The 14350-nt window shown below is 47.0% G+C and overlaps 1 protein-coding gene across 26 annotated transcripts in view; it reads left to right on the forward strand.

The window, feature by feature from the left end:
• Positions 1-1068: 1068 nt before the first annotated feature.
• The window catches only part of RBFOX1 (RNA binding fox-1 homolog 1), an 818485-nt gene continuing 805203 nt past the window's right edge, over positions 1069-14350 (forward strand). For all 26 annotated transcript variants that reach the window (XM_063414918.1, XM_063414939.1, XM_063414937.1 and 23 more), the window contains exon 1: positions 1069-1709. Coding sequence is in view for 18 of the 26 variants with exons in the window: in XM_063414910.1 (XP_063270980.1) it covers positions 1707-1709 (3 nt within the window). In the remaining 8 variants the exon portion in view is untranslated. The remainder of the gene's footprint in view (positions 1710-14350) is intronic.

Below are 14350 nucleotides of genomic sequence, written 5' to 3' on the forward strand. Positions count from 1 at the left end.
GGGGTGGAGTGAAATTTTCCAGCCATTGTGTACTGCTCATGTTTGGTGAGGAATGATAAATCCTGAAGTTACTCTCTGGAATGATCCAGCTTCATAAACTGGTGTGCCTTGGTAAAGGGACCTTCCCGAGCAGTTCCGCTGAGTTTTGTATTTAGGGGATACAGGATCACACCCTGGGCCTTAAAATAGCAGCAGAAATAGGCCAAGCCCCAAATCTGTCAGGAGAGGCAGAGGGATACAGATATGTGCTTTTGAGGTACTTCTGTACATGATCGATGTGGGAACTGCAGTTCAGCTTACAAAGACTTGGCTGTATTTATTTTCTGCACAGATGAAAAAGTTTATGGCGAGATTATTCATATGAAGTTTTTTTAAGGGACCACACGCCTCTGATTTGAAGCTTGCCTCCTCGTTAGCACCTGATTGTTAACTGCTTTGCATTTCCATCTCGATGCTTAAAACAGCTCCCTACTCCTGCCCCACAGGAGGCAGCACATCTGTCTGATCCGCACACTCCCCCTCTGTAATTGGTACCAGTTCGCATGTTGGAGTAGGTCTCAGTGGCATTAATTTATTGTAGCTGAAGGTTGAGCAGCACAAAAACGTTTGATCACTACCGACTTAATACCTAATGTATTGAGAAGGACAAGCCAGTGTGTTCTGACAGGTCTTGATGTTTGTTTTTCCCCCCAAACTTTCTCGTCCATAGCTGCTGTCAGCCTCATTTAACAGTGATTCACGCCTTTAGGAAGGCTGCGATGCTCTTCTCGTTAGGTGAGCGTTAGAGTTCGTGCAAGATTCGGTTTCCTTTGGGTAAGAGGAAGGGGAAGGAAGCAGGCAGAGATGGCTGGGGATCTCCAAGGGCATCGTTTTAATCAGCAATTTCCCCGGCGCCGCTTTGGTGTGTGTTCACTGCCCGCTCGGGCTGGGGATGAGCGCAGCACTCCGGGACGAGCCCCGGGGATGCAAAGTTGCGACCGCGCCTCCGCTGCCCCGGGAAGGTTCCGGCTGTGCGGGGCGCCCGGGATGCCCGGGGAGCCGTGCCCGGGGAGCCGAGCCCGGGGAGCCGTGCCCGGAGCCGTGCCCGGGGAGCCGTGCCCGGTGCGGGCGGGCCCCGCTCGGGCCCCGCGGGTTCCCGGGCGCCGCCGCGCGGCCGCCGGTGCCGGGCGGGGCCGCGCCTCGGGAGCCGGGGAGCCCCGCTCCCCCCGGGCCCGCGTCCCACCGCGCCGCATCCCGCCCCCGCCGCCTCCCCCGGCGCCGGGGCTCCCCCGCCGCTCTCCCGCTCCCCGCCCCAGCCCGCCCCGCCGGGCTTGAAGGTCACCTCGGCCCGCCCGCCGCCGAGCCACTCTCCGCGCCGGCTGCCGAGCGGCAGCGCCTCCGCGCCGGGAAGCTCCGTGTCCGGCCGGAGCGGGGCTCCCGCCGGCCGCGCCCGGGCGCAGCGGAGCCGCCTCTCGCCCCCCGCTCTCCCCGCACGGCCGCGGCGGGGCCGCCCCCGGGGTCTCGGCGCCGCCGGAGCGCGGCCGGGCCGGGGGGAGCCGGGCGGCGGCGGGGGGCGCGGCATGCGGCGGTGAGCGAGGGCGGCGGCGCTGCCCGCGGGAAGGGGCTGCGGCGGCGGCGGGAGCCGCGTCCCGCTGCCACCTGCCTGCCGGGGCCGCCCGCCCTGCTCGGGAGAAGCGCCGCGACCCTTCGCCTCCGCTCGCCTCTTTATGGTGAGTCCGGGGCGCGGCCGCGGGGGAGCGGGGCCGCGGGGCTGCGGAGCTCCCGGCAGGTGCGAGGGGGCTGCGGACACCCCGCTCCGGGCCGGGCAGGAAAGTTCCCGGGGCGGCCCGGGCCGGGGAGGGAGGGATGCGCTGTTGGGGCGCTCTCGGGAGCTCCGGGCCGGGCAGGGGATGCCCGCGGGCAGGGGCGCTCCGCGGGTCGGGGGCACCGCGCCGCCTCCGCTGCCGCCTGCCAAGCGCTGTGCGAGGGCTGCGGGAGAGCGGCGCCTCGGGAGGCGGCTCCCAACGCAGGGAACGGCGAGGAACATGGGCACTCGGGGCTCTGCCGAGTTGCTCGTTAAAAGAGTGCAGATCTTTAACTGCTGGGAAACTACCTGCCTGTAAGTCCTCGGTATTTGCCGATTTTATTGGAAATTCGTCAGACCGTTTTCTCCCGCATGCCTCCGTCAGGGAAAAAAAAAAAAAGTCTCGGTGTTGCCTTGGTACCTGTTCGGTGCAGGTGTGGTGACACCGTGCCCGGGCAGGGTGTCCGGGCAGCTCCCCTCGGATGCCGCTCCTCGGCAGGGCAGGGATGGGTTTGCGATGTGACAGTGGCACACGGCGGGCGCTTCCAAAATTCGTGGTGTGGCTGTTGGACACTGAGCTGCCAACTTAACATGGTTCGCGCAGATGGTGAAGCGAATGTGGTCTGAAGTTTGACTGGAGTGATTCACATCAGCGAAGTGTGAAAGATCCTGTCCAAATCCGCAGCTTTTGTTTATCTGCTCTGTGAATTGCAAATGTGGCATAGTATGTTACATTCTGAAGTAAGTTTAGTGTTGGCTGGCTTTTGCACTTTAAATAAAATTCAGCTTATTTAAGGCGAGATGGAGCATAGAACACAGCAGACGCTGCTGATGGTGTCCCAAGAATGTCAAGTACCTTGTTTCGCTTCTCTAGACTCGATGATACTTCAGAGAGGAAAAGATACCGTGTGTTTCATTTGTCATTGGCAAGTGTGAAAACAGTTGTATGCATGGGCTGTGAAAGTAGAAGCAAGCCTTTGTCACTCTGTGGGGGAGATTGATGATGGTGGATGAATTGCAGGCTAAAACAGAGCTAGCCTCCATAATCAAATAATTAAGTTTTAGAAATCAAATAGTCATAGCTGCTTGAGAAGTTCTATATGGGGAAGGGTAGTGGGAATTTTCAATATGTATGTCAATAGATCATTTAGTTTTCAGGAAAGTGGTTGATATCACGTGCTCCAGTTATCAGGATTACAGTAGTGATTTAGAGCAGGTATTTTTAATTGATTTTTATTTACTTTCACTAGAACGTTTTGCATTACTGGGTTTTGAGGAAGCTATTTTTATGTAGGAATTCTGATTACAGTTGAGATCTGCTTGCTGTCTTATGCAGGCTTTGAAGGCTTGGCTTCCCAAGTCTCATTTACAGTTTATTCTCCTGGTAAAGACAAAGGATCTGGCATTTCCTGAAATGAAATCTGTATTTCTTATGTCAAGACTGTATTTCTTTTTTCTATCACTACTTAGCTGAGTATCAGTAACAGAGCTGACAAAAGCAATGAATAAAATTCAGAGTGTGTTGATGATTTTTACAGTTCTTGTGACTGAAGTACTTGGTGTCCTTGATGTGACAAGGATGCTGCTCTGGCTTTTGTGAAAGGGCACCCTTGAATGGCAGAGGTAGTGCCAGGAGTCAGGCGTGGAGGAGGAGGGTGAATCCTGAATTCTTGTGCCTGATGTGCTCCGTGTGCAGCACAGGGTGCAGGCACACATGCAGGACTGCAGGGTGCAGCTCCCAGCCCCGGGAACGGCTCCAGTGGTGCCTGCACGCTGCATGCATGCATGCGTGACTGTGGCTGCGCTGCTGCTGCAGCACGGGGGGCTGGTATGTCCCGAGGCCGTGGCTGCCAGCGCTGCTGGGTTTGAAGTGTCTCCTTGCTCCCTGCTCAAAGCCCCCTTGAAGTTAAACACGGAACAGCAAGGCCGGGAGGGACTCAGGCGCTTCTGTTGTCAGCCTGTGCTCCTGCCCAAGGCAGGATCAGCTCGTACCTGTGTCATCTCTGATGGCATACCTCGTGTACTTTTTGTATTCCCATTCTCCTCTCACTTTTCTTCCTGCTTTTGCTGTCTTTTCCATGAGTTTCTTTTCTTCTTGGTAATGCTCTTGCCTATTATTTCCTAAAGAATCTTATCTTGTTCCCTGCAAACTCTCCCTCTGCTATGGCCAGCCAGGCTCTTTCAGTATTTTTTTCATTGCTTTGTGGGAGACCTACTGCTTCTTTGCCAGCCCTATATAAATGCTGGATTTTCCAGGTTTCTGCCTAGTTTTTAGGAGGAATGTCGTGCAGGTAGTACCCTGGCTCTCTCTGTGCAGACAGGTAAGCTCTGTTCAGCACCAAGGAGCTGTTCACTCTGAGGGAGATTGAGCTGCTGGAAATGAGAGATACTAATGGCTGAGTTAAAAATCCACCATTGCTAATTTTCCCCTTGTAGTTTGAAATGGCTTATCTGATTTTTAAATCTAGCTAGAATCATTGTATACCATAAAGGGTAGAGCTCCTAAGTGCTGGCCACAAGAAGAAATATTATTTACAGCTATTGAAGGTATGGCAGTGTTAAGCATATCGTTGTCTGAAAAAGATGAATCTTATGTAATTAAGAACAACACATCATACTACAGCCTGGGAGAATATATAGTAGGTGAAAAATGGGTTTGTTTTATGCATGTCAGAACTTCCTCTAGTTAATTTTGGATCTTGACTCCTTCCCATCTCATGTGGGAGTTGGGGATCCTCTTGTCTCACGCAGCCTTGTAAAAGTAGAGTGTGAGCAAAACGGAAGAGTTAGAAAGCAAGAAAACAGACAGGGCTTAGAAGAGTGGCAAACAGAACATTTATTAGGGGTCCTGACTGCTTCTGGTCTTGGTAGGCTGAAATCACAAACTTCTGATGACTCCATTGAGCAAAACTGGAGCTGCACTATTTTCTGAGAGCAGAAAGCTCCTGTCTCTGAGGATCTTTTCCCAAGTCTTTTATGAGAAGCCTTTTTTAACTTTCTCTTGCTCTTTGTGTTGAATTCTTTGCTTAGTTGTACTTTCTTATGAGTAGTTTTGTTCTTTTATTTAAATAATTGAATTTTCCAGTGCCCATGATTATTTTGTAGTGCAAGTCCTCATTCTGGGGAGTATAATTCCATCTCTGACACTTGATGTTGTGCATTCTTGCAGATGTTATCAGCAGATTGTGTTTGTATCACCTACTCTGAATGTCTGCTGTAATGATTAAAAACTGCTTATGAAGCTCTCAGTATTTATTACAGTTTCCCTTCATAACTATTATTTTGCTAAAAAATTACTGTGCCAGAAATGACAACTTATTGCCAATTAGATAATTTTAGTTGTGTCTTTCAAGCTGATGCAATAAAAATGGTAAACTAACTGCAAGGAGCTGGAAAATCCCTTCTGGGCTGCTGGGGTTTGTGTAATTCTGTAGAGCAGGAAGAGCTGGTTGTGTTGGATTCACAGGATGGGTCACAAGCAAAAATAGCTTCTCATGCTCTGAAATACTATTTTCTGCCAAATAGGCATAGTTTAAGTCTCTATTCTTCTGCTCCAGATTTTGTGCTTTGCAGAGATCCTGTCCAGAAGGAAAAATATTTATAAGTGACGTTTTTAGGGAATGTTCCAAAATCCAAGGTATTTTGTGAGGTATTGACTTGGCTCATTTCAAGGGGACAGAAACTGCTATATTTGTAGGGATGTATCTTTCAGAAGTTGGTTAAGTGTCTCTAACATAAGACTGGAGCTCTGTGGCAGCTTTGTCAAACCCAGTTAAGAACTCCTGAACATTTTGCAGCTTTGGATGCAGTTCTAAAAGCCTGTGTTTCCAAACAGAAGATGTTCCTGTGCTAACAGCTGCCAGGAACACAGGAGCTGTGAGCTTACACTGAGAGATGCCTCAGGACCTGCTCTGCCACCCAGTGCCCTAAAATTCAGTGACTCCCAGGAGTGGGAAGCAGTGAGCCCCAGACTGGGAGCGTGTGGCAGCAGGAGCTGGCTGCAGGCAGCCAGGGAGGCTGGGCAGCAGAGCACAACAGTTCGTGTGAGCAAACTGAGACCCATTAAAATAATTGCCTGTGCCTCAGCTGGGAAGGTGTGAGCGAGCAGGGTTACAGCAGGGTGAGCTGAGAGCTTGGCTGTGTGAGAGGGCAAACATGCAAAGCTAAATCACTTGAAGGTAAACATCACGGGGCTGACTGCAGGGCCAGGTGCAGCTGCCTGGGACCAGCATTCAAACACTACAAATACACAGATTTTCTGTTTGCAGCACACTTGGCTTCAACCCTCCAGTGCACAACCCCTGGCCAGGAAAGTTTAGGATACAGCAAGAAGAGGTTACAGTGCTAAAAAAGTGAATTTTAATGATACAGCCTAGAATACACTCCAGGCAATTGCTGTCTGTAGGCTCCTCAGAGTTCAAGGAATGCTAGTGAGAGCTGCAGTTACACAGAATCACACCCACAGAATATTCTGGGCTGGAAGGCACCCACAAGGATTGAGCCCAACTCTTGAGGGAATGGCCCAGGTGGGGAATTAGTGACTCTCAGCTCTCTGTGTGTTTTGTAGTTCTTTGATTTGAGTGTTGCAGGGGTAGTTTGGATTCAAACTTTTCCTATACTTTTGGGCCTTTATTATTTCCACTGGATTTTTTTTCGTAGAATCAAATAAAGTATGAATGTGTGCTGACCAATTTTCTCAATGACAACACCCATAGTATCTTGCTCTCCTGGCTGCTGGGTCCATAAGTTTTGTAAGGATTTTATTGTTTTATTTTATTGAGTTCAGTCTCTGTTAGCTGTGAGCAAACATTATATGATCAGAACAGTAGGAAGCTGGCTTGAAAATACTTTTTTGATTTTTTTTCTCCTGAGAAATTTGGGGAAACTCAAAAACACATATTGTTTTGAAGGTGTGAGTGTGTGACAATGTGGGTGGGAAATTTAGGATAATGTTTAAGAAGGAAGTGCCACTATTTCAAATTCAGTGATTCCAACAGAGCAGTTGTAGAGAAGGTGGAAGAACCCCTGTGTACAGGTGGCAGGCAGGATGGTTGTGTTGGACAATTGTACTTTTGTTAAACAAGTTTTGCAGTGTTGAAATCAGTCCCATCTCCACATGAGATAAAACACTAAATCTGTGTGTGCTCCGTAGTGGGAGAGCCCAGAGGAGTGCAGTTGCTTTCCTTGGACTTGGCTCATCCTTTAGTGTGTCCTTTGGGTGTTTTAAGGCTTCTTTATCTTTCCTGCAGCTTACACACAAGAAACACACGTAGAAAACAGTCACACATGTAATGCTGTTGTCTTACAAACCTGACAGTCTGTTGGGCACCTCAAACAGATCCAGAGCCCTGGATTTCAAATGAAAACATTGTGCCACTGTCTTGTCTTGAAAAAAACATCTTTTCTACGTCTGCTCAATGATTAATGGCACTCCTCTCCCACAAAAGTGGTTTGGCTGGTGAATCAGTGTTGATGTTCCAGTGGATGGCCAGTTCTTGAGTTTCTGCTTTTATCTTTTAAATATGTTTTGTTAAAAAGGCCCTTAGGTGTCTGAGTTTTCCCACGTGTTGTAGAGCATTGGTAATTTGGGGTTTGAGGAGAGAGAAATTAGACAAAGTTGAATGGCACTTATCCAGGAAAAAGGCTTGGTAGTCTGTCAGAGCCAAGATTTCTGTCTTTATCTGCCCTGTTCATTCACTGTTTTTGTAGTTAACACTCATTCCTAAATTAAGGATTATGCAATATTATCAAGATATTTTGTTGAGCAAATGATTTTGATTGTAAATGAAGAACCTGCAAAGAGCACCTGTGGAAATTGTAGAGTACGGTATTAAACTGCTTTTAGAATAATCTTTTTGTCCTCAAATGGATGTAATTCTGTCACATTTGCCTTGGGATGCAGCACAGTCTGTGGTTTATGATTCAGAGCAGAGCTTACAGCCTTCCTACTTCTGTGGGAAAAGACACTGAAACTCCAGTTTCAAGTTGTGCTGCTGGGTGGTTTTCTCTGATCAGTGTCTCAGGAAATAATATAAAATACTCTCTCCTGTTACAACAAAACTCTACAGTGAGGCTCCAGGATTTAAAAAATAAATAAATAAACAAACAGTGTCACTCCATCACAGGCAGTGCACTGTGTCTGTGAGTAGTTACCTAAATGTCCTTTCCTCCAGCATCGAAGATAAGCTGCCTAAAATGTCATCTGCCACATGGTGATGCCCATTTCGAGCCTGCAACAATAAAAATGCTAAGGAAGTCCCAGAGTGCCGTTTGAATTGAGCCACACAGAGGGACCCAGCAGGAGGCTGAATGGATCTAGACATCCTCCTGATCTTTCTGGGATATTAGACCCTTTTCCCACTCCTTAATTTCGGGCACTCTCCCAGTGGCTCCTTCCCTTGCCGGTGCCCTGCTCCCGGTTGCCATCGTGATGCTGTGCCAGCCTGCAGCTGCCTCCACGGGGCCCATCGGGTTTGCCCTGGTCATTACCAGGGCTGGGCTCTTGCCAAGTGCCCAAATTGGCCTTACTGCACGTTTCACACACTTGCTTCCCTGTGAGTGTCCTCAGCTGAAAACCAGATGAATTCATTCTTGTTGTTTTCCAGCCCCCGATATTACCTGGGAGTTTCTGATGTGCATTTTAATCTCACTGTTTCTGTTTTACAATGTTGCTTTCACTTGGTTTTGGTGCTGAATCTCTGCCTGTGGCTGGTTATTAAGGATCCTATGACACTCTGGGAAAAACCAGCCCTCAAGCCCAGTTGTGGGGTGGGATTTACCTGTGCCCTGGTGCACGGAGCTCTTGGGGTACAGGGCACAACCAGATCCCCCCGCTCTGCATAAGCCTTATGCTAAAATCACCTGGTTTTTGATACTGAAACTGTCTTTTACTCCTCCCACTGTAAAAAGCCTCCACATCAGTCAGCTTTGGTGCTGATATGATCTTTCATCCTCACTCTGGGATCTGCCATATCCAATGAGCCCCTGATTAATCACCTCTCCTTGGGACATGCTGCTTCAAACGGGCAGAAGGATGCAGTCAGCTCCTTTGGCCCCTTCAAACACTCTGGGCATCATTTTGTTTCCAGCAGCTGCCATTTCTCTGCAGGAGGGTTTGTCATCCCCTTGTGATGATAACACTCCTTACATGTTTGCCTTTTAATGTGATTTAGCCAGAGGTTTTCCCCTTCCCATTGTTTCAGTGCTGGTGGTTGTGTTGCTGCTTTTGAAGGACTCAATCTGCTGATCCAGGCAGAGAGCTGCCTTCCTTAAAATATGTGTGTGTGGCAGAACCTGAGTGGGTTTTAAAAAGGACTCGAGCGTTGCCTGAAATCTCATTGTGTGCAAACTTGGCTGTGTGGGAACCTAAATGCTTTGTTGTGTTCTCAATATGAAGGTGCTTTTCTGCTGAAATGAATCCAGAGCGTGTCACAATGCAGTTCTGGGGCTGTGGTGTCAAGGGTTCTGCAGGGCTGGAGAGGACAGTGAGGTCATGATCCCCCCTCTGGGTACCAGCTAAAACCCCTGTCTGCAATGAAAAGAAGTAATCTAAAACATTTTAAAACTCAAGCAATCAAAGTGATCAGATTTAGGAAAATGCAAAATCACGGTAAATACACATAGGTAAGAAGCCAGTCTCTCATGGCTCCCAGCACCTCTGTTCCATCAGCACTGTTTCCTGGGCTGGAGCTGCAGGTTTGTTCTCAAGTGGTGACCACAGAGCTGTGATGGGCCTGGCAGGGTCTGTGTCACCAGCTCAGCTTGTGGCTGATTGACACGGGCCTGACAGCCTGGAGGGCATTTTTAATAATTGTTGTGTTTTGGGGGGAGTTGTGGTGGTGAATAAAACAATAATTCTTAATATCAGTGTTCCTTTATCAACATGTCTTAAACCATGTCATTTTTAATAAGTATATCTAATAGTCATTGTGATGCTTTGCTGTGTTACAGCTTTGCAAGCAGGCAAAGTAAAGGAAGTTTCCCTTGATATTAGAAGTAACACAGACTTTTCTTCTCCTCCCAGCTTTGCACTGTTACAAAGCAGTAGATTAAAATATGAATCCAAATTTCTAATGCAAGTATTTCTAGCAGATAGGAAATCTTAAAATTGTAAAAATTGTTTTCCCAATTAGTCCACTAAATATTTTGTCATTGACTGTGCTAGGAGCAAAAAGATTGGACACTAATTATTATGTCAAAAAATATTTATTGAAATTTTCTCAGGGTGAGGCTATCTTTAAAGTTGCTCAAGAGTTATTAGGGCACAAATTAAATTAAATAAAGTTTTCTCTAGTCCTCATAATAGTTCTCATATGAAGTGTTCCATGGTCCATGACCATACTGTTCACAAGGAAGTAATGCAAGTGAAGTAGAAATGGAGAATGAGAAAGGTGCTAAACTCTTCCTATCTGCACATTTCAGATTTTTTGTTGCCAAAATCAAACTGTAGTCACGTGGTGGTTTAGCAAAAGAAGTGAAATCCTATCTCACAGAAGGAAAGGCAGTAGATGATTGTGGGAGACACTCAAACCACTCCAGCAATTCTGAGAAAACAGAAAATTGGCAAACGTGAGGCCACTACAACCCATCGTGTGTGCTCTGCTCTGAGAGATTCACACTTTGCCAGTAAAGGAATGCTCTATTAGCTGCATAAGTGCATGCGTCTTTATTAGCTGGGGGAAATTCTAGGTGGTGAATTGGCTGCTTTATTGCTGTAGCTGTGTTTAAATCAGAGCTGTCCTACCACATCCCAGTATTGTTTTAGGAAGCTCGGCCTCAGAGTTTCCACATGGCCACACTGAGCTCTGTTCTATTAACACCTCGTGGCTGCTTCCTTTGCCTCTTGGAATTCCACATGGTTTGATCTCCTGGTTCTTCTTCCTTGAAGGTCTCCAGAGTGAGCTCCAAAAGCTCTCCAGACCTTCTGTCATGTAAATCAGAAGGAAATGATATTGATCATAAAGGGGAGGAGAACACTTTTGGTGTCCTTTCATCATGTGCCATTTGTGCCTTGCCTCCCTCAGCACTCTTGCCAGTCCACATCAGGGCAGCTCACAGTGGAGCCTGCACCTTTGAGGGTCATTTTGAGGCCTCTGAATTGATAAGAGGAAAGCTGATATTTTAATTTTTAAATTTATTGTTACTATTATTTTTTAATGCCCCGATCCTGGTATTTGTGCAGTGGCTCTGGCAGTAGGGTGTGCTAGGCTGAGTGGGGCACACAGGGATCCTGTAACCAAAACTGCCCTTGGGGATCTCCAAATGATGGATTTTTCCTGTCACTCTCCTGGAAGTCTGGCTCATCTGTGAATCTGAAGAATCTGTAATCACCTTTTAAAGAGTAAAAGACTTTTAGGGTAATAATGTGTTCCCCTTCTCTTTATTTTTTTTTCCCCTCAGAATTTTCTCTGCTGATGTTTAATACATAAGAAGTTTAAATAATGTAATAAACTGTCTCAAATGAGGAAATTGAAAGGGAATTCCAAATGGCTGTTGTAGCTCAGTGCTTTTGCTGCTTGACACTGGGGTGTGGGTGGTCCTGCCTGGCAGGGGGTGCACTCAGCAGAACACTGCAGTGCATGCAGGAGGAAAATACCCAAAGAATGCATTCAAAAGGTGAATTTGTGGTTTTCATTTCCCTTCTCACAGCTCTGAAACGTGTCTAGCTAATGAGCTGATAAAAGGAATTGACCTTGCAGCTGATAGCTGCTGTGGAAATAGAGAGATACTGAGGTGTTTATGGTCTGCACTAAGCACAGCTTGGCAACTGCTATTATTTGATGATTTGCATTATTGTTTCTAATAGCTAGTTGATGCCTCAGTAACTAAATGCAACACATCTGAGTTGCTGACACTGCGAATTATGGTTTTGAATTCCTTCTATTTTGTGTTTAAATTGTCATCCATAACTTTGTGTTATAGTGCACACGGCAGAGGGAATGCTAAGCCAGGATTCCTACAGCAAGCATTCAATGAATTTATCACCCTCTTTTCAAATAATAAATTTAGAAGTGCATGAAGATTTACAGAATATTCCCTGTTCCAGCCAGGTCGGAGCTGCCTTAGGAGCTGCATGTATTAGCTGGAATCCCCGACTTTGCAGGCTGTGGGTGTGGAAGCTGTTCAGTCTTTGGTGCTGTATTGTGGTTATCAAAATGCCTGTGTTGATTGTGGTGAATGATAAGAGATAATCGATCTTCTCTGCTGTGTTTGGGTATCACTCACTATCAGCATAGGTGTGCTGGGTGATTTGTGTGTTATCTTTACACGTCTCCTTTCTCCACAGTGCTAACACAAATAAAATCTGGCCTTTTAATTGGCTGATCATTACTGTGAAACAATGCTTGCCATTATGAGCTTGGCCTGAGTGACAGCTCCGGCTACACTTTTGGATAGTAAATTGGAACTACTGGTCTTTTGTTGGCAAAGAAATGAGGGAAGTAATTGTTTGAATGTAAATTTTGTGCCCTATCACTGGGTGTTTTTATACAAATTAGGCAAAAGTAATTTCCTGTGATCCTTTAGAAGTCAAATATGGAAGAGAAGTATATTTGTATGAATTGTTTAACCACAGTATGTCACACACACTTTAACATTTGCAACCACAGAATAACTGGTTTAATTTGTATATTGAGAGACAGACTCTGTTAATTTTTTATGCAGCCCATTAGATTGGGAAGAACCTGCTGAGGACATTAAATCCTAATCTTGAGAGAAATACATTTGGAGGAGCCAGCAGATGTCAGTATGTTCTTGTCATACAGCCCCTTTGTTTTACACAATTATTTCCCTGGAATGAAATATTACAGGAATATGAAGTGTTGTAACACCATGGCAATGCAGGCCTGTTTAGTTTAGATCCTTTGCTGAAAAGGGATTTATTTCTGGACCTAGGCTGGCACACACCAGCTTTCACTGTGGGTAACTCCTCCTCAGGCTGTGTAAGGCATGGAGTGTAAAATCCTCTGCCAAAGGAGGATGTCATCGCTAGCACTGCACCTTAGCTTCTAATTGAGGGTTTTGTTTCCTGTGTGGGTTCCCTTCCTGCACTGTGAGCATTTGAGAGTGCTGGCACACTCCTCCTGTCTGCCTGGCCAGGGTGTGTGCTTGAACTCTGATGTGTCTAATCAAATCCCTCCCTCTAATTTGGAGATTATTTTGCCACTGTTTATACACGGTAATAAAAACCAGATGAGCTGTTCCTTGTCTTCCTTGCATTTTAGCAATCAATAGCATTATGGCATTGTGGAGGAGAGCACAGGCTGGTAGCACAGGGTGTGAGGGGTGCAGGGTTCCTCTCTCTGTGCAGGGTTTCTCTCTGTGCAGGATCCCTCTCTGTGCAGGTTTCTCTCTGTGCAGGGTTTCTCTCTCTCTGTGCAGGGTTCCTCTCTGTGCAGGGTTTCTCTCTCTCTGTGCAGGGTTCCTCTCAGTGCAGGGTTTCTCTCAGTGCAGGGTTTCTCTCTGTGCAGGATTCCTCTCTGTGCAGGGTTTCTCTCTCTCTGTGCAGGGTTCCTCTCTGGGTTTTGTGCCCGTGGCAGGTGCCAGGCTGTCCCTGCAGGGGCCGGGCACTGGGGGCTTTGCTCAGGTGGGCAGGAACAGATGGGACCTGTGGCCACAGCAGGATCCAGGCTGGATCCCTGCCCCAGACAGCTCCAGGGGCAGCACAGGGACCACCCTGGGGCTCCCCCTGAGCCTGGGCTCCCCCAGGTCTGTCAGCAGGCTCCTTGTGCAGGGATGGACATTCCACAGTGCCAAGGAACCCAGCCTGGGCTCCTTCTGACACCAGCTTCAGCCTCACTCTGGTGATTTTGGCCGTTGTCCAGCCCAGTTCTCATCACCTGGAGCACCTGGTGCCTCAGTGTGCTCACCAGGAATTCTGGCTGAAGATATAGGCACTTTCCTTCAGCTTTTCTTAAGGAGCTGATGTCAATTTTGGCCTGGTGTGTTCTCTTTTTTTTGTAAATTCATAGTCATAAAATAGTGTAGCTGTCACTTCGGGGGTTTTAATTACATTTCCAAGGAGAAGTTTATTTTACATTTTCTCTTTCTTCAACCCTCTCCTCAAGCTCTGTCATCTTAAAGCCTTTGTTTATGTGCCAGACCTATTCTTTGTGACTTACTCCTTGCTTCTCCTCATCTCTCACTCTTGGAGTGATTTTCAGATCATGCAAATGAGGATCAAGGCAGGCAAGATAAAAAAGATATCTCTGGAGTACAACCCCCAAAGTACAGCATTGCTGAGGCTGCAGCAGGGGGAGAAGGTATCTTATTTTCAAAGATTGGTTTTATTGCATTTGTCCTTAGTGCACTTTCTACCAAACACCCCAAAATCCTGTTGAGTATCATGCTTCAATTAGTCCTGAGCAACATTTGCATGTCACACTAATGCCATTTCATTCAGATTTTGGCTTGCTCTCCTGCAGCTGAAAGGAAGATACCACAAAATTATAGTTCTTTTTCATTTTATTATAGGGGGAAGAAAAGAAAATATAACTATATGGGGGTCTGCCTATGCAATGTTTAAATACATATTCACCTTATCTTTATTTTTAGTGAAAATAAAAAGCA

This window comes from Prinia subflava, chromosome 17, assembly GCF_021018805.1.
Source record: "Prinia subflava isolate CZ2003 ecotype Zambia chromosome 17, Cam_Psub_1.2, whole genome shotgun sequence".
Classification (NCBI taxonomy): domain Eukaryota; kingdom Metazoa; phylum Chordata; class Aves; order Passeriformes; family Cisticolidae; genus Prinia; species Prinia subflava.